Source organism: Centruroides sculpturatus, unplaced genomic scaffold (genome assembly GCF_000671375.1).
Source record: "Centruroides sculpturatus isolate CEXI.00-Female unplaced genomic scaffold, Cexi_2.0 scaffold1743, whole genome shotgun sequence".
NCBI lineage: Eukaryota > Metazoa > Arthropoda > Arachnida > Scorpiones > Buthidae > Centruroides > Centruroides sculpturatus.
Genome location: NW_019385892.1, coordinates 50495 through 78156, shown reverse-complemented (window position 1 = coordinate 78156; position 27662 = coordinate 50495). Strand labels below are relative to the sequence as shown.

General features: G+C 31.9%; 1 protein-coding gene across 3 annotated transcripts in view; it reads left to right on the top strand.

The window, feature by feature from the left end:
• Positions 1-1016: 1016 nt before the first annotated feature.
• LOC111612435 overlaps positions 1017-27662 on the top strand; it is a 63216-nt gene continuing 36570 nt past the window's right edge. The window contains exons 1-3 of one of the 3 annotated variants that reach the window (XM_023353647.1): positions 1017-1090; positions 18038-18082; positions 21073-21144. In XM_023353647.1, the coding sequence (XP_023209415.1) occupies positions 18052-18082; positions 21073-21144 (103 nt within the window). In that variant the 5' untranslated portion in view covers positions 1017-1090; positions 18038-18051. Of the gene's footprint in view, positions 1091-3001; positions 3071-15035; positions 15434-18037; positions 18083-21072; positions 21145-27662 lie in introns of those variants that run through there. The other 2 variants (XM_023353646.1, XM_023353648.1) reach the window with 2 other exon arrangements.

Genomic DNA, 27662 nt, shown 5'->3' with positions numbered 1-27662 from the left:
AATACTTATATTATTGAAATATTCTCTAAGAACAAAGAACAATAAATGCATCTGTTAAGTGCTGAAAATTTTAACTTAAGATTATTCTCGTCGTTCGGGAATAAAATTATTATTTTTTTTTTTTTCTGAAAGAGACACTGTGGCCGGGTTGGCCTTTTACAAGCATCTTAAAGCAAAAATCAACGAAACCAACAAAAACAAAAACAGGACGCGAGCCGAGAAAGAAAATTACATTTTACATCGAGTCCAAAAATGAATTGAAAACAAATATCACTGTGGCTTAAGTTTTAAGACTTCGGAATGTGTTTCTTCTATTTTGAATAACATCAAAGTGGATATTTTATGTATAAATGTATAGTATATTACGTATATTGTATATTTTTCGTCATAAAGCCATTTAAGTTGCAATGGTTTTGAAAATATTTCGTCATTCGGTCATATTTTTAGGTTCATTGACATACGCAACAATAATTTATTTAAAAAATAAATAACTGATAAATTTTGGCACGAGTGGATGAAAAAATGAATTTTAAAGAAATTTTTCTTTTTTTGTGTGTACAAAACGAAATCGACAAAATCTTATAACACGAAAATTACGTTTTAAAAAAAGGGTTTATCGAGTTTATAAAAAAATCTCGCCATACTTTTCAGAGTAAAACCGGGTTCGTAAACATTTTCTCGTTATAACATTTGGGTGGCGGAACCTTACAAATAAATATACCGGGTGGCGAATACAATAGTTTGAGAAACGTTGGTTCACGACGAGAATCGACGTGGCAATTTCGAAACATTTTCCCCTGTCTGCCTCCATCGTCGCGCGTAAGATTAGGGGTTCGAGAGCTCAGTTTGTTAGACGCTAATTATTAGAAACCCTCCGGCCCTACGTCTGTCGAATAAACCGGAGGCAGCTGGTACATTTACGAGAGAAGAGCGATGACGCTTAATTATAGGAAAATATTTTGAGTCAGAAAACGATTTCGGTTTCGGAAGTAATCGCGATTTCCGTTTCGAATTCGATTAAAGCCTCGGTAATTTACTATCGTCTTTCGTTCCGTCTCGTCTGGGTAAAGAGCGACTTTGCCTTTGTCAAGTAAGACTTTTCACTTTACTCCTTAATCTTCGCTTTACGTATATTATTATTTATTTACACGCGAATCGTGTAAATTCCGTCATCGGTCTAATTGCCAACAAAATTGACAGGCCGTAAAAATTTCGCCGGCCGACCGGCGGCGAGTTTAAGCCAACGCGGAGACTGGAGTCGTAGCCTTTAGCGAAGACGAAATAATAGTCTTCGACCACTTTTCGATACGTTTTTTTGCCATCGATACCAGAGTCAAATTCTATTTAACCAACTTGGACCGGACGGCATTCTTATATTTCGTATTATTGTTCAAAAAATTACTTTTTAGTCATTATCCTAACTTCCGAAGACATTTAAATGATTAAGAGTGTTTGGTATCGAACTTCGGCAGCGACTACTTTTTATCCGTACAGATCAATTTTTTTCCTTCAAACTTTATGAATAAATACAAGAGAATTGCTCTACATCTCGATACGTACACCTATCTTCTCGGTATGTTTGTATACCGATAATGCGTTTCGATCGAAAATTGTTCCTAATTTCGTTCTTTTGTTACTGTATCGAAAGGCTATAAGCGCGGGAAACGTTTCGTTAATCATTTTACGTTCGAAAGGGACGTTAATTTGAAAATTGCGCTTAAAATTCAATAGAATTATTATTGGTAATAAGTCCTACATCGAAGTCGGAGTACATTTTTTCCGTTTCGTTCCGCCAGTGGCCCCTTTAATCTCTGGCCGATAAAGTCAAGATATCGCTCCTAGATTTTTTATCGCCTCCGTAGACTGCTTTTAGGAATTGGCTGGGAAAAGTATTTTATTTAAGTACGAACGCGATTTTTTAAAGTTACGTTTGTTCGTTTTAATTTAATATTAATATACCATCGTATTCAATTTTTGTGCTTATTTCAAATTCGTATTCACGAATACTTTAAATATTTCATAAAAAGATTTTATGAAAATAGTTTCTATGGGTTTTTGTTAAATACGGCGTTAAAAGTTGATTTTTTAAATATATTATAGTAATGGATAAAAAAAACTATAAATTAAATATGCGTGGACAGATTCAAATTAAAAAAAGTTATTTCTTTTACCGAGATTACTAAAATTGAAGTTCGTAATTAAGAATTAAATTATAGTGGTAGAAAATAATATAAAAGTACTGTATTTATATTATTTATACTGTACTTGTACCGTATAATTTCAAAACTATTTTGTGTAATAATTCGACTCCGACTTAACGGCTATTTTCATATTATCGACGACAAAAGTTTAAAATCGTCGATTCCTTTATCTGTCCGATATTTTTGTTTGACGGAGTCGAATTGTTCGGACCACGCGGCGTGAAAAATTTTGTCAAAGTCCTCGTGAGAATGCGACGCGTGTGAAACGGGACCACCCAGTCGTAACACTTGCGCGCGCGACGATCCGCGTGTTGTTGACGTCGACCGGCGTACACCGCGCGTATGTTGCGATCGGATAAATCAAATTAGCGAACGGTGACACTATTGAGACTTTATTAAACAAATTTTTTGTATTTTTTTCGCCAAGGCACGAAATATTTGTATCATAAATGGTACTGAAATATTATAATGTACTCAAAATGTACTAAAAATCTAAGTGTACTTTCAATACGCTCGAAAGGGCAAAATGTACCCTAAAAGTACAAATGTACTAGGAATGGCAACGCTCGATCTGGAGAACCGCCAGGTCTTAGGAGAACCCAGTAAATTACGCAGCGGAAGCCGATGTCGCGTGGTTCGTAGGCGACGTACAATACAGTACGTTACTTTAGATTAAACGCTTTATCTGTTACAAATAAAATTTAGTAACTAAATTCTTTCCCAAAAATGTGTCTTTTAAATTTAAAATAAAGTTTGTATTTTCGAAACTTTTCCGAAAATGATATCTCGTGCCGCGCGACGGCGCCACTTAAAGCGGCATCGTCGAAAGTAAATACAGTATTGTATTGGGATGGTGTCGGATAGCCGAGGTTAGTTTACTTACTTTGTCGGGAAAAACTTTCTCGTAATTACGTACCGATCGATTTTTGGACGTAAATCATTTTTATATTCGATCGGAAGATTTTTAATATAAAGTCTAACAAAGTTGTTATATGTAGAATATAACATTCGTCCATGTTTGTCGTTTCGGTTTCGGTTTCTATTTCGTCGCGTCTGTATTGAGGCGCGTGTCTAACTGCGCTTAGGTTTATTTTACCGACCTAAACAACAACGATTTATTAAGGACGAAATATCTTTAAGTCTAAGTTATCTTTAATAATACTAATTTCAATCCATGGTTCAAAATTCATTTTCCATACGATTCTAGCGTTGTCTGAGGGGGCGGGAACACCCAAATTTTAATATCTTATTTGTATGTTGTACGGTTCGCGTATTTTCGCAGTTTAAGACAAAAATTTCTTAGTGGAAAAGTATAAAATGGAATTAAATTTTCCACAAAAATGGTTATTGGCCGTTAAGTTTTTCGCATTGAATTTAGTAATCTGAAAATGCCCAACTTTAAATACTTAATGGACTGAAATCTCGGGTTGACGATTAATTAATAATCGCCCATCGTTATCGTATTTTGGAAATGACAAAGCCAGAGAAATAAATGAAGGTTTTACTTTATCGAACTTCTGCAATCAAATATATTTCGATATTTTATTTGAAAATTCTTTTTAAAAATCAATTTTTCAAAAAAATATTTCCTCAAAAATTGATGAAACTTCGTGGGTTAATTCTATAGAAATAACCACCGTTTTTTTTTCCTGGATCGCATTTAATCGGAGACAAAAGCTTATCTTTGTATTCTTTATTTACTTATTTACTATGGATTTCGGGTGCAATATTTTCGTGTAACTTGCACCCCTCTTTGGGTTTTTTACGTTTCTGTTTTAAGTTTAGACCTACGTCTGCCCGGTGTCGACGTTGCCACCGTTGCCGGCGACGTTTGTAATTCGGCAGAATTTTCTTGCCGGCGATTGGCCCGCCGGTGGCCGGGCGGTCTTCGCGTTCCGAACGCTGGGAGTTCGGTCGCGGATTCTCGCCTCGCTCGGACGGGCCGGCCGCGTGGAGTTTTCTGGGTTTTCTCCGCCTCGGTCGCGCTTAAGTGGCGGCCGGTTTCCTTTAAAAGACCTCCCGGAAGGCTCTTTAAAATTGTCTCTTCTTTAAAATTGATGCGTGTTGTGTTGCGTCCTGCTCTAAATATCGACGCAACGTGCGTCGGTTTTAAAGAAGAGATAGCCCTTTTGACGGTATGGCAGTTCTTGCTGGACGATATCGTTTAAAAGTTTACGTCGGAAGTACTGTGGCGCGCGTGTGCCGCACGCAAAACGTCGCTCTTTTCTTTTTTGTTTTAAATTGGTTCGAAGGTCACCGCGTGCGATGATTCGAAAAGTAAACGAATCGAAAGAAAGTGGTCGAATTTAGACGTCCGGCTCGGTATTTATCGAAAAACCCCGAGGAAGAGCTTGGAAGGGGCGTCGAAAACGTTAGCAGAAGTATTATACGTACACTCCGGTTATGAGGTTGTAAGTAAGAGTTATTTTTAGTACATTCCGGTGTATGGAGAAGAATAAATTGTTTAATAAATTAAAAATGATCAAATTTTGATTAAAAAAAAGATCTTTCGTATATTTATACATTGAAATACACATTGTAATCACTTCGAGACTCATCTATACAGTTAAAAGTACTAACTGATAACATTAAATAGGTAAGTACTGTACAGTGAGTAAGACTACAATTAGTGGAAATTCCTGTTTTATTTAATTGACATTAAAAGGACATATTAAAACAATTAAAATATGTACAGCTTAAAGATTTATTATTATTAATTAATAGTAATTCATCAGTTTGTAGTTGATGTAATAAATATTACTACTTCAGATTACTATACTGTGAGCAAATAACGATTAAAACAAAGATTAATGTTTAAAATACTGGTTAACAAAATTATTATAAGATTTATAACAATTTGCTTTTGATGCATGATGAGACTGATAATGCGAAAATACAACTTAAAAATGTCTTATTTAGCTGAAGATAATTAAATCTAAAACTAATTCTGGTTACAATAAGCAAAGTTTTACAAATGTATTTTAATTTGTTTTGAGAGATACTAATTCTGACAACAAAATCTGTGGTTATAAGTGGTGTATACTTTGTAGTGCAAAATTTTTCAGCTTTTCATGGTTTCACTATTAATCTGATATACTGTGTTGTAACACATTCTAGTCCCTTTGAAACATATCAATTTCCTCAGACGATGTTAAAACATTAGAAAATATCTTTTATCAGTTAATCTATGATTTTAGCTTGATAAGTGATAGTTAATCAGTTCAAAACCAAATATTTTATTAGTAAGACAATTGAACTTTGTAATGTTTAGACAACATTCCAAACTTCAATTGCCTTCCTACTAAATATTTACTGTTTACATTCAACTACTCAAAACTGGTAAACATTAATAAACAAAATGCATGAAACCAATCATCAGTAAGATTTTACAAGAAAGCAAACATTTTCAATCATGTATGGTCAACAACCAATACAACTACAAGATGGTGGCCATTAGAGCACTTATTAGAAGAGCCCACCCTAATATGAAAAATATAGCAAACAAATCACTAGGCACTAGAAATATTTAAGGCAGATCTCCAGAGACCTGTCCATCAATTTTAAGGAAGAAAAACAGATCCCAAGAGCATTGCAACCCATCATTGTAATAGGCAATGAATAAACTACAAATAGACACACACTATTGGATATTTAGAAAAAATTTAAAGAGGAAAACATCTGAATTTGAATACATCAGTTTCTTCTACCAATCTAATCTAGAACACTAGTACCAGAAAGATTTGATTTTAGAAAAATCTACCTGAAGAAGGTCTTAGGTGTAGACAGAAAATGTTAGTAACAAAGTTACTAATGTATATGTAAGTAACTAACATTTTCAGTCTAACATTATTTACTTAGGCTATATACAAGGCCTACATAAGGTTGGTAAACTTTATTTTGATTTATGCCTTGTTATTAGAAGATTAATTTATTTATTCTTATTCAAAATAGCATTTTGTGATTTATTATTGTTGGTTATAATTTCTTCAGTATTTTAATGTTATTTAATTAACTGCTTATGTATTTTGGGTACTTTTTTGTTAATGGGATGCCAGCCTATATGGTAAGATTCAAGCTCTGAGAGGTTTTGCACCACCCCCAGAATTGTTGACCCTTTACAAGTATTTGCCTCAAAAGATCAGTTTTTAACATGCATTAGTATCCTGTCTATTCTATGTAGTTGTGCACTTCAGTGCTCACTATTACTTGCACCTCAGTGCCAGGGTGGGGCGATCCCCACACTCCCCAAAACTATATGATATGTAGCACTCCACAAACAATCAGATGGACTACTTGAAGCTGGCACAGTTGCATGGGATAAATAGTTAATTGTGATACTCTTAGCGGAACAACATGTACGACGGTATCGCGCATTAGATTAAAGTTGCAACTGGCATCCCGTTAACAGAAAAGAACTGTATTTTGTAACTGCATGTGCCTACATGTATTCTAGAATTTGTTTATATTTATTCAAGCTATAGAACCTGAAGATGGCTGTTTACACAACTAAAGTTATCTGTTAGTTTGGATATTGTCTAGTATCTAATTGAGAGATCAAACCAAATATTGGATAATTTCATCCAAAAAATGTAATGTGATATAATGTGATGAGAACATTCTACCTGGAAATGTTTAACATTAATTAATAAGACAACCTTGTTTTTCTTACCCATATATTTAATATGACAAATGTTTTTGGACAGATTCACAGCCCAATTTCAGGCCCATGTTCCTTACTACATACAGATACATTTTATTTTTTTAGAATGTAATATGTGATATGTGAGGGGTCAATAGTCTAGTTATGTTTGGTCCTTCTATTGACTTTTCAAGGATGATCATAATATGATTTCCATGCAGTGGAAGTAAATTGCAGTTTCTACAATTGATACAATTTTTTTATGGTCTTAAAATTTTTCAGAACTTCCAATAATTTTGTATCTTCTCTATATAAACTCTGTTTTATCAACTTTGCTTCATCAAATTCAGCTGCAGTCAGGCCGCCTCTAGGAACTGCAGGGCATGGGTCAATCATAAAGTGTGGGGCCCTTCAAAAATATACTTTATATAATATTTACTATGATTTTATTCAAAAGAATAAGTGAATTTAAAATAAAAATATTTTTTTATCTATGTATACAAAAAACACAATAATAAAACTATCAATACATAGATTATGTAGGCTATTTAAAAACATTACAAAGTTTTCTTAATTTTTATCTCTGAATTTTTTAAAAGTAATTAGAGAGAATTATATCATAAAATTTATTCTCTGTGCTTTGCTTTCAGTCAAATATGTTATTAAAATTAATTTTTCACATACTTTGTGTTTTATCAAGAATAATTAGATTCAGGAAGGAATCTGCAGTTTAGACTGCATATTTACAACATTGTAATGGAGTTGCATTATCACTGCATCATATGGCACAAAATATTTCAGTATTGTTGTATAAATTGTCACCTTTAAATCCTGATTATCACCATTCCTCAGTGCTAAATTTAAATACAGTGGTGCCTCATATAACGTACTTAATCCGTTCCAGGTGCATGTCTGTTAAGTGAAAAGTCCATTATACAAAATGCATTTTCCCATAGAAATACATGTTAAAACATATAATTTGTTCCACAGCATAAAATAACCATACTGTACTTTATGGTACAGTATGGTTATTTTATGCTGTGGAATGAAAAATGAAAATGTAGTAGTCACCAATTATGCCGGGTAGTCAGATGTTGCGAGGAGGAGGTGGAGAACACTTTCTTCACACATTCATATAGATACAGACATTTTACACATTGCAGCAGGTCTCTTTTTATTGTTTTTTAATCGGAGTCAGATTCAGGAGAGGCTACCGGAGCTTGCAGGGTCAACTCCTCTTGTTTCATCTTTTTGTTTTTTGTCTGCTGGCTTCTTAAAAAGCATGTCCAAGGTGGTCTGTTTCTCTCTCTTTTTCGACACCTGTCGGAAATGACGGGCAAGGGTGTCATTGTAGAGATCATTGATCCTGTTGGCCTCAGCTCTGTTTGGATAATGAGTGTTGGTAAACTCCTGAACCTCTCCCCATTTGACAAGGAAGTTTTTGTCAACTTTCACTCCTGATGATTTCTTGCTTTGTTTTAATTGAAATCACCTTTCTGTTTTTTTTAGAAGCCATGATTTGCACAACACTTGAATAAATCTAAATACCATGCACTGAGGTGATGTATGTAATAAACAAGGAAACAAGCCAAATCTCAATGGAAGCTCTGTACTTTAGTTATACTAATAATATATTCTAATAATACTAATATATTATAAAAATAGCAGATTGTCATTGGCAACGGCAAAAGAGTGAAAACATCATTTGCACTTGTTTGCAGAAAGTCTGTTGTTCACAGCGTACGTTATACGAGGCACCACTGTACACACAGTGATTCATAAGGTCACCTCACTCATAGTCTTTAATATAGAAATATTATGAAAAGCAAATGCCCTATGCCCTTCAATTTGTTCAAATCCTTCTTCTATAGAAGTTATTCCTTGATCTACTGTTGCTTAAAAATAGTTCCTATAGAAATTTATTTTGGGAGTATTTGTACTTGTATTCGTTTCTTTGTAATTAAATAAACATTTTTGCTTTTTGCTCTGACTTCTTTGAATACAAGAGGAATGTTGTGTTTTGTACAAATTTCATTTGCTATTAGTATTGATTTTAAGAAACCATTTTCTCTAAAATCTTTTAGAGAAAATGGAAAAGAAACTTTTTCATATATGGCTAGTGATATGACTTGTTTCTTCTTTTCAATGTTACATGTATTTTTTTTTAATCTCAGAGATGATTGTTAGTAGCTCAAATGTAAAATAGCCACATTCATTTCTTCTCTCTCTTATTGGTATGCAATATATCCCCAGTGCTCTGGACATACATATGTTGTCTTTACTGTTTCATAGCAATTGGTATATGGTACAGTTATATTTGTATGTGAGTCACACACTTATATTTCTTACTCTCTCCTCAAACAGTAGTCTGAGTTTATTAATTAAAGTCCACCAATATATGTCTGTACTAGCTGGAGTGCAAAGTTGGTTACTATGCTATTGAGAAATTGTTCTCTGTCATTCATATATTGTTTTTTGCTAATTCTGCTATTAGTTTTTTGAATTCATATTGTTATGTAGGGTTTCTCATTTCCTGGTCTTTTGCTTGTCCTGAGATTTCAGGAAAAAAGTGAACTGTTTTCCAGGATCCCAGGATAGAATTAATTATTTTTAAGATATACAAAATATCTTGAAATCAAATGATATAATTATTTTCTATTTTTTAAAGTAATTTAATACATTCTGCAACCTCCAAAATTATATTAATAATGCTCTATAAGATATATATTAAAAATTACCTTTGAATTATGTAGAAATTTTTACAAATAGAAAAAATTTATTAAAGTTTGCTGGAAACTGCATACAACAACAACAATAAAAATGCTTTGAATTCAGTTGAAAATTTAAAAAAAATGAACTTAGATCAAACTTCTAACTTAAAAGGTAATTTTCGTTTTTTAAATAAAACATAATACAAAATATTATCATAAATTTTTATAATAAGATTTTAAAAAGCAAAGATGGTCAATATTCCGATCACTCAGTCAGATTCTTATTTTAGTAATGAAAGTTTCGCTACCGAGAATGTTCTTTCTGATTCAATTGATGTGAGTGGAATCATGTTTTAATGCATTTAAGAGAAAACAGTTGTTATATGTTTTTTCACCCATAGCCTGAAAGATTTCTAGTTTGTTTTCGAGATTGTAGTACTACTTTTGCTTTCTAGTATTCTTGATTTGTCTACCTTGGCTGCTTTAATAGAATATCAAGCTTTTAGCCCGATAATTTGGCACTTTGTTTGGCTTTAATAATCAGGTTTATGAAGAAAAATTACTCGCAGACTTTGTACTTGTTTGTATCCTTGCCCAATTTGCACAACCTGGCATTATGCAGTTATCGAATGGTTAAAAATTTAGACAGCATAAGTGCAATTATTTCATATATTACAGGTACTGACAAGTAAAGAATTTTCAGAGTCCTGCCACAAATAAGTTACATATTGATTATTGACCATTTGTGACGTGACATGACATAACAAGCAAAAATTTAAAAAACTAATAAGTAGGTTTAAATTTAATAAATACAAATGTATTCTGACAGTTTGAGTTATAGTAGTACCTCAGGATATGAATGCTTGAGTATACAAAATTTTCAGGATACGACGTGAAATTCGAACATATTTTTGCTCCATGGTACGAACAAAAACTCGCCATACGACGTTACATTAGTTTGCAGTGCCACCGCCACGATCACACGTTTCTTCTGTTCATTGGTCTCAATCCACGTGTTTGCTTTGTCGTGGAAGGATCTCGCTCAATAAAGGAAATCTTGAGGCATTATCAGAAAGTGACTGATTTTATTGAAAAGAAACATCCCAAAAAGGTTCACACTGGCAGTATTGCTGCTCAGTTTAATGACGTTTGCCTAAGTCATTTTAGAAACATTTTAAAAAGTAGGCAAAGCCAAACTTTTTTGAATAGATATTTTACCAAGTGACCTCTATCCAGAGAAAGTAAAGGAAAGAAAGCAAAAAACAGTGAATAAAAAATTTAAAAAAATATATAAAACAGAAAAGACAAAAAAATTAGTGTTAAGTTATTTTTAAGTTGTAAATACATTATGTTATGTAAGTTAAGTTTTAGTATTATTTCCCTTCTCCCTCTCCTCCGCCACCAGTTTACACCTCCACCGTCATCTCTCCTCAAAGGTAAAATGCAAAAGGTATGAAATGCATTTTTCAGTGCTTTCCTTACTAAAGTTATTTTTTTTCAGTTATGATATTACTATTTAGTTTTGAGTGTGTTTTTTCGTGTTGGAACAGATTATTTGGTTTTACATGTAATCATATGGGGAAAAATGATTCACCTTAGGACATTTTCATGATATGATCTCAGTTTAGGAACGGATTAATTTCGTATCCTGAGGTACTACTATAATTATACTTTCTGTTTGCAAAATTTCCTCAACCTTAATGTAAAATAAGAAAAAAGTGAACTTTTAAGAAATTTGCAGGATTTTCCAGGATATTTCCCAGGTTAAAAAAACAACCGGGATCCCATTTGAGAAACCCTATTGTTATGCATAGAATGTAATGTCAAATGAACTGCCAGACTATTAAGCAGACTAAAACAAGGATAATTTAATGGTTAGACATAATTGTATTCATATCTGCAAATGATCATATCTATAGAAATAAAACATACTTGTTAAGATAAAGAAGATAGTTGTTCATTTATTTAATCAAAAATTAAACAAATTCTAAACACTGGAATTTATTGATATTAATGATAATGACTGACTGATAGCATTAAGCAGGCTAAGTAAATAAAACTACAATTCTTTTTTATCTCTGTATGGAGCATTAATTCATCTTAGACATGTTTCCAGCTTATAATAAAACTAGCAGGTAAGCCTGGCATTGCCCAGGCAAAAAATAAGAACAAACATTAAGATTATTAGATTAGAAACTTCAAACTAGGAAGTGTTAAAGAGAATTAAAGGAATAATTTAATCTTGCTAGCGCTTTCAATGTAAATATATAATAAACACATACAGATATAACTGTACCATATACAAAGGTAATTTTTAATATATATCTAACACAGTATTATTAATATTAGAATTTTAGAAATTAAAGAATTTTAAAGAATTTTTGTTCAATTACTGCTGGAATTAGTATTTAGGTGTGAATTTTTATGTTTAGTATATAGTTCCAGTTTACTTGTGCTAGTTTTTTTGTCTGTAAATATATACCTGGTCCTCAGGCAATTTGAAACAGGAAAGAGAATTTGAAGGGAACATTTAAATTTAAGCTTTAACGATATTATCCGTTTTGGAACATAACTATTAAAGCAAATAAGTTTTAAATTTTAGAATTAATTTTAGAAAACTTATTTGCTTTAATAGTTACAGTATGTTCCAAAATGGATAATATTGTTAAAGCTTAAATTTAAATGTTCCCTTTGAATTCTCTTTCCTGTTTCAAATTGCCTGAGGACGATGTATATATTTACGTTGAAAGCGTTAGTGAGATTAAATTATTTCTTTAATTCTCTTTAACGTCTCCTAGTTTAAACTTTCTAATTGAATTAACACAACTGTTGGCATGACATCCAATCCAAGTATTTAAGATTATTAGATTATTTCATACTTCTAATCCTTTTGTTATACAGTAAGATCCAGCTTAACACTGCCTTGATTAATGCTGATTTGATATAATATGGTCTACTCGAAGCCTAGAAAAAGTTCAAAATTTATGCGTTGTTTGAGCGATCGTTTTGTAGATCCGACATATATGAGGTCTCTGACAAATCTGTTATCTCTTAGCACCATATATCAAGAAATTGGAGACTTACACCAATGCAAAAAATAGCCTACAGACATAAGCCAGATACATTCAGCATGCTAAGAAATGAGAAAGATAGGACGGAAAGGGAAAGAACACCAGGAGTATATAAAATTCCGCTAATATAAACCAACTGTGAAATCTGGAGGCATTAGAAATTTTTAAAGCGGACTGCAAAGGCCTGTCAATCAATTTTAAAGAAGGAAAACAACTATCAAGAGCATGGCAGGCTATTTATAATGTGACACTATAACTGCCAGTGCTGGCACATGTCGTTTAGAGATTTAAATTTTGAAATTTTAAAAAATAAATTTTCAAAGATAGAAGCATTAGAGATTGGAACATTTAAAAATCTGAATCAAACTCATATTGCACCAGAAAAATTTATAGAACACCTGAAGAAGACCCTAGAAATGGGTTGAAAATGTTAGTGTTACATTCTAAATATTATCTGCAAAGCTATACAAGGTTAGTGCGATGTATTTATATTTATTATTGCTTTGTTTGTTGGATGGATTTGATTGAATGAAACACTGATTCATTTTTATAATCTACAGTAAAACCTGTGTAAACTGGAATTGCACAGTACTGAGTATGTTTTCTGGTTTGGCAAGTTACTATTTTGAGCAGGTTTCTTTTTACCATAAAAAATTCCACTGTTTAAATAATTTGTTTCACTTAGGCAAGTTTCTGCTTTTCACAGGTTGTACTGTTTATATTAATTGATAGTGTTTCAGTTTATCCGACATAGTTTTAGTAAATGACTGGAGCTAAAAATAGAGTTCAAGTATCTAATTAAAGCTCTTACCTTGTGGATGATGCCACTGAATAGAGATTTGAGAAAGGTGCAATGGTTTGGACATGGTGGAGTGGCAAAGATACAATATTAAGTATTAAGTCTATGAGACAGACGTGTCAAGCACCCACACACCATATAACAATTAAGTTGTTTTAACTGTTCCTGCTTTATTTGCTAATTTCTAACATTAATACATTTAAATAAAATAAAGAGTTGCTTTTATTTTTACATGGATTTAACATTAAGTGTTGATAATAGTGTTGTCATTATTGAACATTATTGACTATTATGAACAAGTTAATGGGAATGAACTTTATCTTGAATAAATTTGTAATTTGGGAAATGCAAGAAGGCAGCTAGTTGCATAGGTCTGATGTTGCTTGGGCTTTTGAGAAGATGGGGAATCTGTGAAGTAGGGTTGGGAAAGGGTGATAAAATCAATGGTCTTAGTAACTAGAATGCACACTTTTTGACCTAAGTATGTATAATAATGAAACTACAAAACACAAAAAAATTTCTATGGCCATTATCTGGGAGTGGGCTTTTTAGGTATTATGGGATTGTAGACCTCAGTGTTTTTTTCTACGGTTTTGAAATTTCCACCAAATTTGATGTGTATATGTTAAATGGCATAGAATCTTTGCCCAACAAACATACAAAGTTAAGAGGGGGTGGGTTTAGGGGTGGTTGGGCTACCACCATTCAAGTTAACATTAAAGATTGGAGTTGTAGTCATGCTCATGAGGAACATTGGCAATAAATAAGTGTTGGTAAATGGAACAAGAATAGTTATACATTTTACATTTAATAACACAAACATCGAGATCCTGATGGACAAATACTACAGAAGCATTTAACATTTCTTCAGATACCAAGTGATAGCACTTTTCCTTTCACAGTTAAACAATTTAAGTTTTCCATCATTCTGACATTCACCGTGACAATGAACAAAATTCAAGGACAGACACTCAGTAAAGTTGCTATTTATTTACCAGAGTTGGTTTTTAGTCATGATATGCTTTGTGGCCCTTTCCTGATTTAGATAGGCAAAGTGTTTTATACCATTCAACATATCCTCACCAAAATTGTCATGAATATTATTTTAACACTATAGAAAAAATATTGTTGGGTCCCCTCTCCTAACTATCTCTAATGCCCACTCTCTCTTAATTTTAGCCAGAGCATTTTTTGTGTTTTGCAGTTTCATTATTCTAAATACTCAGGTCAACAAATGTACATTTTAGTTACTGAGATCATTGTTTTTATCACCCTCTCCCAACCCAATATCACCAATTCCCCATCTGGTCAATAAATAAACTTTTGCAAAAAGGCGTTAAATACATTTAAAGTAATGTTTTATTGCTGCTAGTGCTTTTGACATATTATAATGACATATTAACGTTTTTTTGTGAAAATTTCTTTATTATTTTAGTAAAAAGATTGGCATGACATCCAATCTTTGAGTTTGATTAATGCCCCAGCAACACCACTTAGGCTATATACAAGGCCTACATAAGGTTGGTANAAGAAGAGATAGCCCTTTTGACGGTATGGCAGTTCTTGCTGGACGATATCGTTTAAAAGTTTACGTCGCAAGTACTGTGGCGCGCGTGTGCCGCACGCAAAACGTCGCTCTTTTCTTTTTTGTTTTAAATTGGTTCGAAGGTCACCGCGTGCGATGATTCGAAAAGTAAACGAATCGAAAGAAAGTGGTCGAATTTAGACGTCCGGCTCGGTATTTATCGAAAAACCCCGAGGAAGAGCTTGGAAGGGGCGTCGAAAACGTTAGCAGAAGTATTATACGTACACTCCGGTTATGAGGTTGTAAGTAAGAGTTATTTTTAGTACATTCCGGTGTATGGAGAAGAATAAATTGTTTAATAAATTAAAAATGATCAAATTTTGATTAAAAAAAAGATCTTTCGTATATTTATACATTGAAATACACATTGTAATCACTTCGAGACTCATCTATACAGTTAAAAGTACTAACTGATAACATTAAATAGGTAAGTACTGTACAGTGAGTAAGACTACAATTAGTGGAAATTCCTGTTTTATTTAATTGACATTAAAAGGACATATTAAAACAATTAAAATATGTACAGCTTAAAGATTTATTATTATTAATTAATAGTAATTCATCAGTTTGTAGTTGATGTAATAAATATTACTACTTCAGATTACTATACTGTGAGCAAATAACGATTAAAACAAAGATTAATGTTTAAAATACTGGTTAACAAAATTATTATAAGATTTATAACAATTTGCTTTTGATGCATGATGAGACTGATAATGCGAAAATACAACTTAAAAATGTCTTATTTAGCTGAAGATAATTAAATCTAAAACTAATTCTGGTTACAATAAGCAAAGTTTTACAAATGTATTTTAATTTGTTTTGAGAGATACTAATTCTGACAACAAAATCTGTGGTTATAAGTGGTGTATACTTTGTAGTGCAAAATTTTTCAGCTTTTCATGGTTTCACTATTAATCTGATATACTGTGTTGTAACACATTCTAGTCCCTTTGAAACATATCAATTTCCTCAGACGATGTTAAAACATTAGAAAATATCTTTTATCAGTTAATCTATGATTTTAGCTTGATAAGTGATAGTTAATCAGTTCAAAACCAAATATTTTATTAGTAAGACAATTGAACTTTGTAATGTTTAGACAACATTCCAAACTTCAATTGCCTTCCTACTAAATATTTACTGTTTACATTCAACTACTCAAAACTGGTAAACATTAATAAACAAAATGCATGAAACCAATCATCAGTAAGATTTTACAAGAAAGCAAACATTTTCAATCATGTATGGTCAACAACCAATACAACTACAAGATGGTGGCCATTAGAGCACTTATTAGAAGAGCCCACCCTAATATGAAAAATATAGCAAACAAATCACTAGGCACTAGAAATATTTAAGGCAGATCTCCAGAGACCTGTCCATCAATTTTAAGGAAGAAAAACAGATCCCAAGAGCATTGCAACCCATCATTGTAATAGGCAATGAATAAACTACAAATAGACACACACTATTGGATATTTAGAAAAAATTTAAAGAGGAAAACATCTGAATTTGAATACATCAGTTTCTTCTACCAATCTAATCTAGAACACTAGTACCAGAAAGATTTGATTTTAGAAAAATCTACCTGAAGAAGGTCTTAGGTGTAGACAGAAAATGTTAGTAACAAAGTTACTAATGTATATGTAAGTAACTAACATTTTCAGTCTAACATTATTTACTTAGGCTATATACAAGGCCTACATAAGGTTGGTAAACTTTATTTTGATTTATGCCTTGTTATTAGAAGATTAATTTATTTATTCTTATTCAAAATAGCATTTTGTGATTTATTATTGTTGGTTATAATTTCTTCAGTATTTTAATGTTATTTAATTAACTGCTTATGTATTTTGGGTACTTTTTTGTTAATGGGATGCCAGCCTATATGGTAAGATTCAAGCTCTGAGAGGTTTTGCACCACCCCCAGAATTGTTGACCCTTTACAAGTATTTGCCTCAAAAGATCAGTTTTTAACATGCATTAGTATCCTGTCTATTCTATGTAGTTGTGCACTTCAGTGCTCACTATTACTTGCACCTCAGTGCCAGGGTGGGGCGATCCCCACACTCCCCAAAACTATATGATATGTAGCACTCCACAAACAATCAGATGGACTACTTGAAGCTGGCACAGTTGCATGGGATAAATAGTTAATTGTGATACTCTTAGCGGAACAACATGTACGACGGTATCGCGCATTAGATTAAAGTTGCAACTGGCATCCCGTTAACAGAAAAGAACTGTATTTTGTAACTGCATGTGCCTACATGTATTCTAGAATTTGTTTATATTTATTCAAGCTATAGAACCTGAAGATGGCTGTTTACACAACTAAAGTTATCTGTTAGTTTGGATATTGTCTAGTATCTAATTGAGAGATCAAACCAAATATTGGATAATTTCATCCAAAAAATGTAATGTGATATAATGTGATGAGAACATTCTACCTGGAAATGTTTAACATTAATTAATAAGACAACCTTGTTTTTCTTACCCATATATTTAATATGACAAATGTTTTTGGACAGATTCACAGCCCAATTTCAGGCCCATGTTCCTTACTACATACAGATACATTTTATTTTTTTAGAATGTAATATGTGATATGTGAGGGGTCAATAGTCTAGTTATGTTTGGTCCTTCTATTGACTTTTCAAGGATGATCATAATATGATTTCCATGCAGTGGAAGTAAATTGCAGTTTCTACAATTGATACAATTTTTTTATGGTCTTAAAATTTTTCAGAACTTCCAATAATTTTGTATCTTCTCTATATAAACTCTGTTTTATCAACTTTGCTTCATCAAATTCAGCTGCAGTCAGGCCGCCTCTAGGAACTGCAGGGCATGGGTCAATCATAAAGTGTGGGGCCCTTCAAAAATATACTTTATATAATATTTACTATGATTTTATTCAAAAGAATAAGTGAATTTAAAATAAAAAAAAAAATTTTAAAAAAAATATTTATTTTTTAAAAAAAAAATTTTTTTATATAATAAAAATTTTTTTATTTTTCTATTTTAGAACTTTAAACAGAAATGTTTCAGAAATATAAAAGCAAACTGTATTGTAAGTATTTCATTTTTGATTTTATAGTAGAACAATAGAGTAGTGTAATTAAAGCTAGAAAAATACTGAAATAAAAGTATTTCAATTACAATTATGGATATCTGTTTTATAACATGGTAGTTAGGTTCTGAAAACGTACTGTTATGAAAATCCCATGCTACACAAAACAAAGGACTAGAACAAAACATTGGTTTAGGTTCCAAACATTAGCAATACTACACAATTCTTTTATTCAATTAAGAGAAATATGTTTATTAAAGTAATCAATAATTAACTAACAATTTCAGTTAAAAGTATTGCATGTTAATATTAATTTTTTCTTCACTGTTAAACACTATTAAACAAGGACATTTTCTTTTTGGCAAAATTTTGTTGTCATCTGAGCTTTTCTATTAATCTTAATCTAAATTATTGACAACAACTTGGTTTTTCTCTGTTTTTTCATAAAATCTGATATTTTCGTTCTCCAAACAAATTATCCTGCATCATCACCATATCCAATGCATAGTCTATATAACTTGTCTGAAAAAATAACCTTTTTTATAGTCTTCTATGGTCTAATTCTAGTACTGTCTTGGTCATTTTAAATGATTGCTTTTTTGTTTCTTAATCAGAAAGGGCTTGTTTTGGCTTTGCAAATGAAAATCCCATGTCATTCAGTGTATTTGTTATTGTTCTGTCACAAACATTTGTTTTATTTATATTTCATTTTGCATTTAATTGTTTGGAAGATATTTTTTTGATTTTTTTAAACATTTTTTTAAATAGATAATCTTGAGCCTTGCTAGGTTTTAGGACAATCAATCTCTTCTGACATGATTTTTTGTCTCTTGTGTCTAAACTTTTACCAACTGTAATTTAGTTCCTAATGTTACACCAACTCATACTGCTCTGTGATTTTTTCCATCTTGTAGTAGCTTTATAATTTGTTTTCTCATATCATTAACAAATTTTGAAGCCATTGTTTATGCAAAGACAGGTAAAATATTGTAAGTTTTTATTTTTTTCAACACAAAGTTGAGTTAACATCAATCCAATACATGCAGTGTTCAGAGGGTATTCAAATATTACAATGCATTAGGTTCCAGTTACAATCAGACATGTCATCTTTTTTCAACAATTACATATTAGTCTAATCTGCAAATTTTCTTACATGACAATCCTACTGTCAGTAGACAATCAAAGATACATGGGAGAGAAGGCATTAATACAGGAGAAGTTCCTCAAATTTTTGTGTTGTGTAATTACTGTTTTCTCCTGGTCATCTCATTGGATCAGAGTCTGTTATCTTTCATAATTTTTCTCTTGCACAGTCCTATTGTCTCTGGTAGCCTTTGTGTTCTACCTGTAATCGCACCAAAAAGTAAGAGAATTGCTTTCTCAACTGAGTCAATAAATACCCTCTCCTGCTCCCCCCGCTGGGTTTATTGCCCTTCCATGCAATAACGGATGATGAAACATTCTAGAAGTTATAAACAAAGGACACACTTCTTAAAGCTATGGTTTCTTCCATTCAAATTAGAAGGCTCAAATCTGTAAATTTAAAACAGTATTCTAATACTGTTTTCCAACATCCTGTATGTACAAAAACTTTTTTCCAATACTGCTATATGTAAAAATTTTTCTTTTAAAAAAATGGCTTGGTTTATTTATTTGAAATTAAAGTGATTAACACACTATAACACAGTGAATAAAATGTATATTTTTGTTTTGAATGTTACATTTTTATTTTTTAAGCGATTTTAATTTCTTACATCATACTCAATACTTTTGTCAAGAGAGTTGTATTTGAAATAAGAATTGAAATACTTTTATTTGAAGAACTGTTCAGCTTTGACATTGGGTACATATGTAAAGTCAAACCAGTTAAACACGTTAGTAACAAATCATTCAAATAATAGTAGTCTCGCTCAGTGCACATGCTCTGCGGTGATGATGTTTTGAATGAAACTCTAACAAAGTTCACGAAGGAAAGAGTTAGTTCATTTCATTAAGAAAATGGCACCCGATGATATCGATGTTTCTAAATCTACTTGAGTGTTTAAACTGGAATTAAAAGGTGAAATGATAGAAATAACTGTCCACCCGAAGCAATCTAAGAAAAATATTTTGGTTAAGGCTGCACTAGTAACATTCATATCTTCGATTTTAGAAACAGACATTTAGTTATGCACGTATCATTCGAAAAGCCTAACGAAATAAGAATAATGATGTTATTCTCATTTAACTTGTTTGACTTTACCAGCATACCCTATATACAGGGTGTCCCAACGAAAACGAAACGGCAGAGATATCGCGTTCGTCCAAGCAAATCACTTGAACAGGTCGATTTTATTCTCAAGGGGGACATTTTCTGCAATGAAGTTTTTGCGATTCTGAATACAACAGACAACAAAATTTTTAAAAACTTATTCATTTTTTATTAACTAAACAAACATTTATTTCAAAAAAAGTAACACAAACTATTAAAAAACATAAAAAAAAACGTTTAAGCTAAAGCTCTCCAAGACTCCGCAGATGGCGTGATGTCTTTTAACCAATGAGCGGTCGAGTCTTCAGATGATGTCCGAGTAGCGTTCCTATGGCGACCAACATCGTCTGTCGAACGACTAAAAGCGCGGGAAAACGAGTGTGCCAGACGATTTTTATCCCGACAAAACAAATAATAATCTTAAATTCGAATTGAATCACTATATGGTCAAGCTTAATGTGAACACTACAAAATACTGTATTATAACATTTGGAAACAGATAACACATTATCAAGTTTAATTTTATGATCAACTTATTTTTCCTTGCATATGCGGTCTAGCTTAAAAGGTTTTTTTATGTTTTTTAATAGTTTGTGTTACTTTTTTTGAAATAAATGTTTGTTTAGTTAATAAAAAAATGAATAAGTTTTTAAAAATTTTGTTGTCTGTTGTATTCAGAATCGCAAAAACTTCATTGCAGAAAATGTCCCCCTTGAGAATAAAATCNTTTTTTTTGTAGGGTTAATTTGTATTTGGTGGAGTTTTCAGTATTTCAGTACCTTTTGTTCCAGTCAGGAAACTGCTAAACATGGTAAGATTTTTATTTTTCATTTTAAATTATAAAATAAAAGTAGTATCAACTGTTTTAGAACTAAGATGCCACAAAATTTCTATAAATTGAATTTGTATAATTCAGCTGTATGTGTAGTTCCAGTTTTACATGTATAGAATCAGATAAAAATTGAAAGATTTTATTTACAGTATTAAAATACTTTTCCATGAAAAGTCAGTTAAAGTTTTTTTATTTTGATTTCTAGATATATATGTATATTAAAATGAACATGTTAATAACAACAAACATTAAAATAAAAACCATAGACTTCTTAATGTAGAAGACGTGGTTGCTGTATCTTCAAATTCTGTGTGTAGCGTCTTTGTAATCCAAATGTTAATTTTGGTAGATGATCAAACAGCAATTAGTTAGGAAAACGTTACAGTTTATTTAAAAGAACNATTAAAATAAAAACCATAGACTTCTTAATGTAGAAGACGTGGTTGCTGTATCTTCAAATTCTGTGTGTAGCGTCTTTGTAATCCAAATGTTAATTTTGGTAGATGATCAAACAGCAATTAGTTAGGAAAACGTTACAGTTTATTTAAAAGAACACTTTTTTAAAAAATTCAGATGCATTTCGGGTTGGCTTGTATTCCTAATCCCTCTTCAGTGCTGTTAAAATTGCAAAAACAAGGTGAGTTTCATGACATTGGTAAGTGGGATTTAACATAAACGCGGGGTTGACAATAACAAAAAAACCTTACATGTTATATAATGGTACAGTATAGATATGCGTGACAATACCTTTATTACATAGTTGTATGACTATTTCCTATAATATGAAAAAAGTAATGGGCGTGGTTAACACATCATTTACGTGAAGAATATATATAACATAGATTATTAATTTTAAAATATCTATAAACACTTACATTTTTAGTTAAAATGTATTATTCTTGATAAGAAATGGAACAGAATACAAATTGACAATGGGTGTTATCTGGTGTTCACTGAGTAACAGTATACTGGCAAGTGATGTTATTTAAACCATTCCTAACATTCTGTACAAGGGGGTGTGTTTCAAACAATATTTAACGCGTGGAGGTGCTCTCTATTAGTTTATACCATTGGTGGTCTATTGACATGCCCTTTGAAATATTAATTAAGTTATCTTTAGGGTGTTTTTTGATTTCTATGTGTTTTTTAAATTTCCTTTTATATGGGTCTTTTTCTAAATGTAACACTTTTATATTGTTTTTATTAATTTGGCAATTATTGTCACTTGTGTGATAGTACCAGGGGGAAGTGTTATGTTTAAGGCGGGTAGCAGCTTCATGTTCTTTAATTCTGGTTTCTAGTAACCGGCCTGTTTCACCGATGTAAGTTTTTGGATTTTGACAGTTGCATTCAAGTTTTTAAATAGTTCCTACAGATTTTAGAATGTTAGGTTTGTTGTTATGTTGTTTATTAATGTCATAATGGATACTATGAGATATTTTGTTGGTTAAAGATGGTGCCAAACTGATATTGTCTTTTTTTAGGATCTTATTACAGCCCTTGAAAATGTTTTTGATATATGGGAAGGGTTTTGTATTTTTTGTTTAATTTATATTTTGTATTAAATCTATTTTTCCAGTATTGTTTTTGCCATGTGCTTAATTTCGATTTGGGGTAGTCGTTAAGTAAAAATTTAGCTTTTAGCTCCTTCATTTTAATTTTTTGCCATTTTTTATCTGTTATTCTTGTATATAAGTTTTTTAACTCCATGATATAAATATTCTTTTTTATATATTCTGGGACATATGAATAGTAGTTAATAGTTTTATTAACATTACATGGTTTTTTGTATGTTACGAAAGAAAAATTATTAAGTGTATTCATGATTGCAATCATGAATGCACTTAATAATTTTTCTTTCCTGAAAACTTTTATTTCATTTGCTCAAGCTATGTCAAAATGTATAAAGAACAAGCAGACTAACAAATTATCTTCTTTATAACTGAGATATACAGGGTGGTTATAATTAAAGTTATGCTACTCAGACCTGTCTAGAGCCTGTTCTCGTGGATGTATTTTGATGAAACTTGGTACATGTTATATGGACCATGGGGGAAAAGGAAAATGCAAAAAAATATTTAGTTTGAATTTTTACCACTAGGTGAAAAATTGGCACATGAACAAGAAACACATAATAGAAATACGCAAAAGGTTTTTATTCACAATATTTGTCCAATGTGCAATCCATTTGCATCAATTACATGTTCAAAACGCCTTTTAATGCTGTAAGGCGTTTTGAACACGTGACTTTGCATTTTCCTTTCTTCCATGGTCCATATAACATATATACCAAGTTTCATCAAAATACATCCACGAGAACGGGCTCTAGACCAGTCTGAGTAGCGCAACTTTAATTATAACCATCCTGTATTGAAAATTTAGAATTTTGTAAAGACTTTTGACTTTTGTGGATTGTATTGTGTTTGAAGCAAATGATGATTGATGTTTTTGTTAAATTTCTGTTTTGTGTGAATTAAGTCATCTGCTTATCTCTTCATATCTACACAATATAAAACTAACAACATCCATTTTTCTAATATTTATTTATAGTTCATATCTATTTTGAATATTGCATTGTGTTTTTGTTATCTTCCTATTTTTACATTTTTCATTAAGATTGATTTTATTTCAATGATCATGAGCTAGCTACTGATAATTTTTTGTCTTAAATGAACTGAATATCTATTGTTCATCAGTATTTATAAAATCTGTTGTTACACAAGAGTCTAGGAAAGTAAATTTCAATTACACCTAGCAGCAGAGTACTTAATACAGTCATGGGGACCTGTAGTATTGATAGTACTGTAGTCTGAGTAGTATTGTTAAGCTAACGAATATGATAAAAACCAGTTTCTATCAGAACCACGTGATTTGTGTTTAATCAGTTGTGAAAATGCTATTCCGAGTCATACATTTCGTTTTTGGTTCTGATAGCCACAGGCGATAACATAACATAATGAAAGTATAAACATAATGAATGTATAAACATAATGAAAGATAACATAATGAAAGTATAAACAACACGGCATCTTTTGGTGTAAGAATGATTTTACTTCACAAGCAATTAGAGAGAGAGTTAATAAACTATGTTGTTGTATTGCTTAAAAATAATTACCTTAACTATTTATGAATATTGTATGAATAATTGCTTGTTAAAATTTAAAGTAAGTAGATATAGCATGAACATTATTTCTGAAATAGGTTTCATTCGCATATGTATAAATTAAAATGATAGTTATATATTTATATTCAAAGCTATCAGTTACTTTTCACCATCTTTCTGGGTCTTTTGTTAGCTGACTCCATCGGAATTCAGATGGTTGGCTTTCTTGCCACAATTTCTGGCGATCTTTTATGGTAAATAAGCATCTAACTTCTCTGACATTAATTTAGGGTTGTCTTTCATAAAATTAACGAACATCTGGAACTGGCAACTTGTAGTTCGCTTGCTTTGACATTTTAAAACAAAACTATTTCACTAGCGCTGGTACATGACAATGCTAAAACCACATGCTTCACTTAGAAAATGGTGGGTTGCAGTCGCATGACAAAAATACAATATTAACTAAACTGTGATTGGTTAAAGCGTAATAACTATCGATAGCATGGAATCCAGACACATCTTGACTGACTACCTGTAGTGAAACTCACTTAATGTGGAGCACAGAATGCCGATTTGTATAACGTTCGTTAACTGCCTTTCACTAATGGGACTTATTGAATGTCCTGTGTATCGCTCTTGTTGAGTTATCAGAAGAGCTCAGAATAGGTCCCATGGTTAGCTTACACCAGGGGTGTCAAACTCATTTAAACAATGGGCCATTAATGTGACTAAGATTCACGTGGGCCACATTTACAAATTTTTAAAAAATTATAATTTGAAGTGAGAATGCAGGAATATAGATAGGTCAATTAAAACATGTTATGTAGTTCAGCGAATTCAACTCAACAATTATATATTGTTGAGTTGAATTCACTGAACAATATATAATTGCTATAGTATTGCTTTTATTTAAACATTTATTTTAATTAATGTACATATTTATAAAACTAAGATTAATTGTTTTCACCAGAAACTTGCCAGCTCTACAGTATCTTCTTTTTCCTAATTTTCTATATCTGAATGAAAACGTAGAACAATCTTCATTATGGCAGATAGATGTTCATCAGTTAACCCTGATCTGTAAGCCGTTTCATTTAATTTTAGAGAATCATGCAACAAAAAATCACATCGGGAGGCCGCCAGTTTGACACCCCTGGCCTACACAGTTATGATATATGTGAGATTGCCAATACCAGTTGTTTCTGCACCCTATCTCATGTTTGATAGATAGGATTTCTCATTTTCTCTTTCTTGTTCAGAATGGTGCAAGAAATGAATTTTTGTGTGTGTGGTTGTGGTAGACACCGAAATTGGACTCTGTTTACAATCAAAATCTATTTTATTTGAAAAAAAGAAAAACAAAGCTTACAACTATTTCCTAGTTGGATATGACAAAAGAAAAGTCCTGTTTGGAGTATGAAGGCTTTTCACTTCCTTTGAGTCTGATTCTGATTTCTAGTGGGTGTTGGTCTGATAGGTCTTGATGAACCAATGAATGCTCTCCAGGAATGCAAGGTTTGGGGAAGTTGGTGTCTTGAGGAGTCTATTATTTTCTTTCTTTATCAAGTTACATGTGATTTGATTTGAGTGGAAAAGGTGATGGATCTTTGTCAAAGAACATTCACTCAGTATTGTAGCAGAATGCCATATTCCATGTATAGTTTTATTTTATATTTTTTTATATCATTATATTTTCCATCTCAATTCTATCTATTCCCCTTTGTTCTTCATTTCTTTTGTTTCCCTGCTTCTAGAACATTCTAACCAATCTTACTTTCAAGGGTGCGGGCAATGAACAATAGGGAAAAGAGAGCCCTGAGGGCAAAATTCAAGTGGCTAAGACACTTTTTGGCGAGGCATCGAAGAATAAGACATGTTGGAGACGAGCTTTGTGTCATTAGGGTAGTGTCAGGAGCAATAGAGTGCAACCTTAGGTATAAATCCTTAACCTAAGAACCATAGAGAATAGGATCAAGATTGAAATTGGAGAGTGAGGAAACTCTTTGGAAGCAACCCTAAAGTTATTTGTGAAAACAAGAGATACAAGAAAATATTTTGAAGAACATCCTGACTGGATTCAAGTTGCCTCATTGAAGGACGTGAAACTCCGGGTACCCTCTTTCCTAAAAATTCTTCATTCTCTTTTTTAATCTTGCTCTATCTACTCTGTTTTCTTTGTTTAGTATTAATTAGGTTAAGGATTTAGATTTTAGGTAATTGTATATGTGATCAAAATCTTGTTTTTTGTATGTGCTGTGGGGTTCGGGGCCGTAAAAGGTTTATTAAACACTTTTTAGGTAGAGTCCTGCCACCAGGTGTGTCTGATAAAACACACCTGGTGGCAGGACTGTTGGAGATGAAATGGATGATTAAGGCACAAGGGTAAGAGTCACTCTGAAGTCCAGGAATGAGCCTCTCAGGAGGAAGAATGCAGAGTCAGATATAACCAATTTAAGGACATTTATTAACATAAACGAAAGTTTAGAATAGAATTATAAAACTTGATTTTGGAAATTTGCCTATTTTTTGTTAGACGTCCGTGTTTATTAACAACTCCTCAACGATAGTGCTCGCGAGAAGAGTGCGAGATCTCGTTCCTTGATTTAAGATTAATATCCCCGTTTTGTTAGTTTCGGTTTCGTTTTTACTTCTTGTTCTTTTCTCTGTGCAGTCAACTGCTTTGTGATTTATGTCCTTAAATTAACAATAACTTCAGTAAAGTATTTTGAAGACATTGCTGGTATGTATAATTTGTCATCCTATCCTGTGCTGTGAATGGACGAATTATCATTGGCTTATCGTTACAAGTTAAATGATAAATGATCTTAACCCTAACATTGATTATGAGACTGAAATCGCTGATAAGGATGTAAAATGCATGTCTCAATAAGCTATGACGTCCTTTAATAAGTCATAAGCAAAATAGAAGTTATCATTGCGAATGAGTTAGTAATTACCGAAAAAGGCGTTTCAACTGTCATTGTTCTGACATTATACCGCCATCTTGGAATTGTTTTTTCTCTTTGCAAAAGTAAATCGTCACAAATGGCAGTTTCAAAAGAAGATAATAATAGTATTGAAAAATTAAATGATAAAAATTATTCAATATGGAAGTTTCGAATGGAGATGCTATTAATTAAAGAAAATTTATATGACGCAGTATTCGGCGTTAAACCTGAAAAACCAGACGATGCATACTATAAGCGTGATCGTACTGCTAGAGCATTAATATGCTTAAATATTTCAGATTCTCAAATAATTCATGTAATACATGAATCGACTGCTTCGGAAACATAACAAAAGTTAAAAAGTGTCCATGAACGAGCTAACTTAACAAGCAAATTATTCTTACTTAGAAAACTTTATTCTATAAAGTATGATGAGAACACAAAAA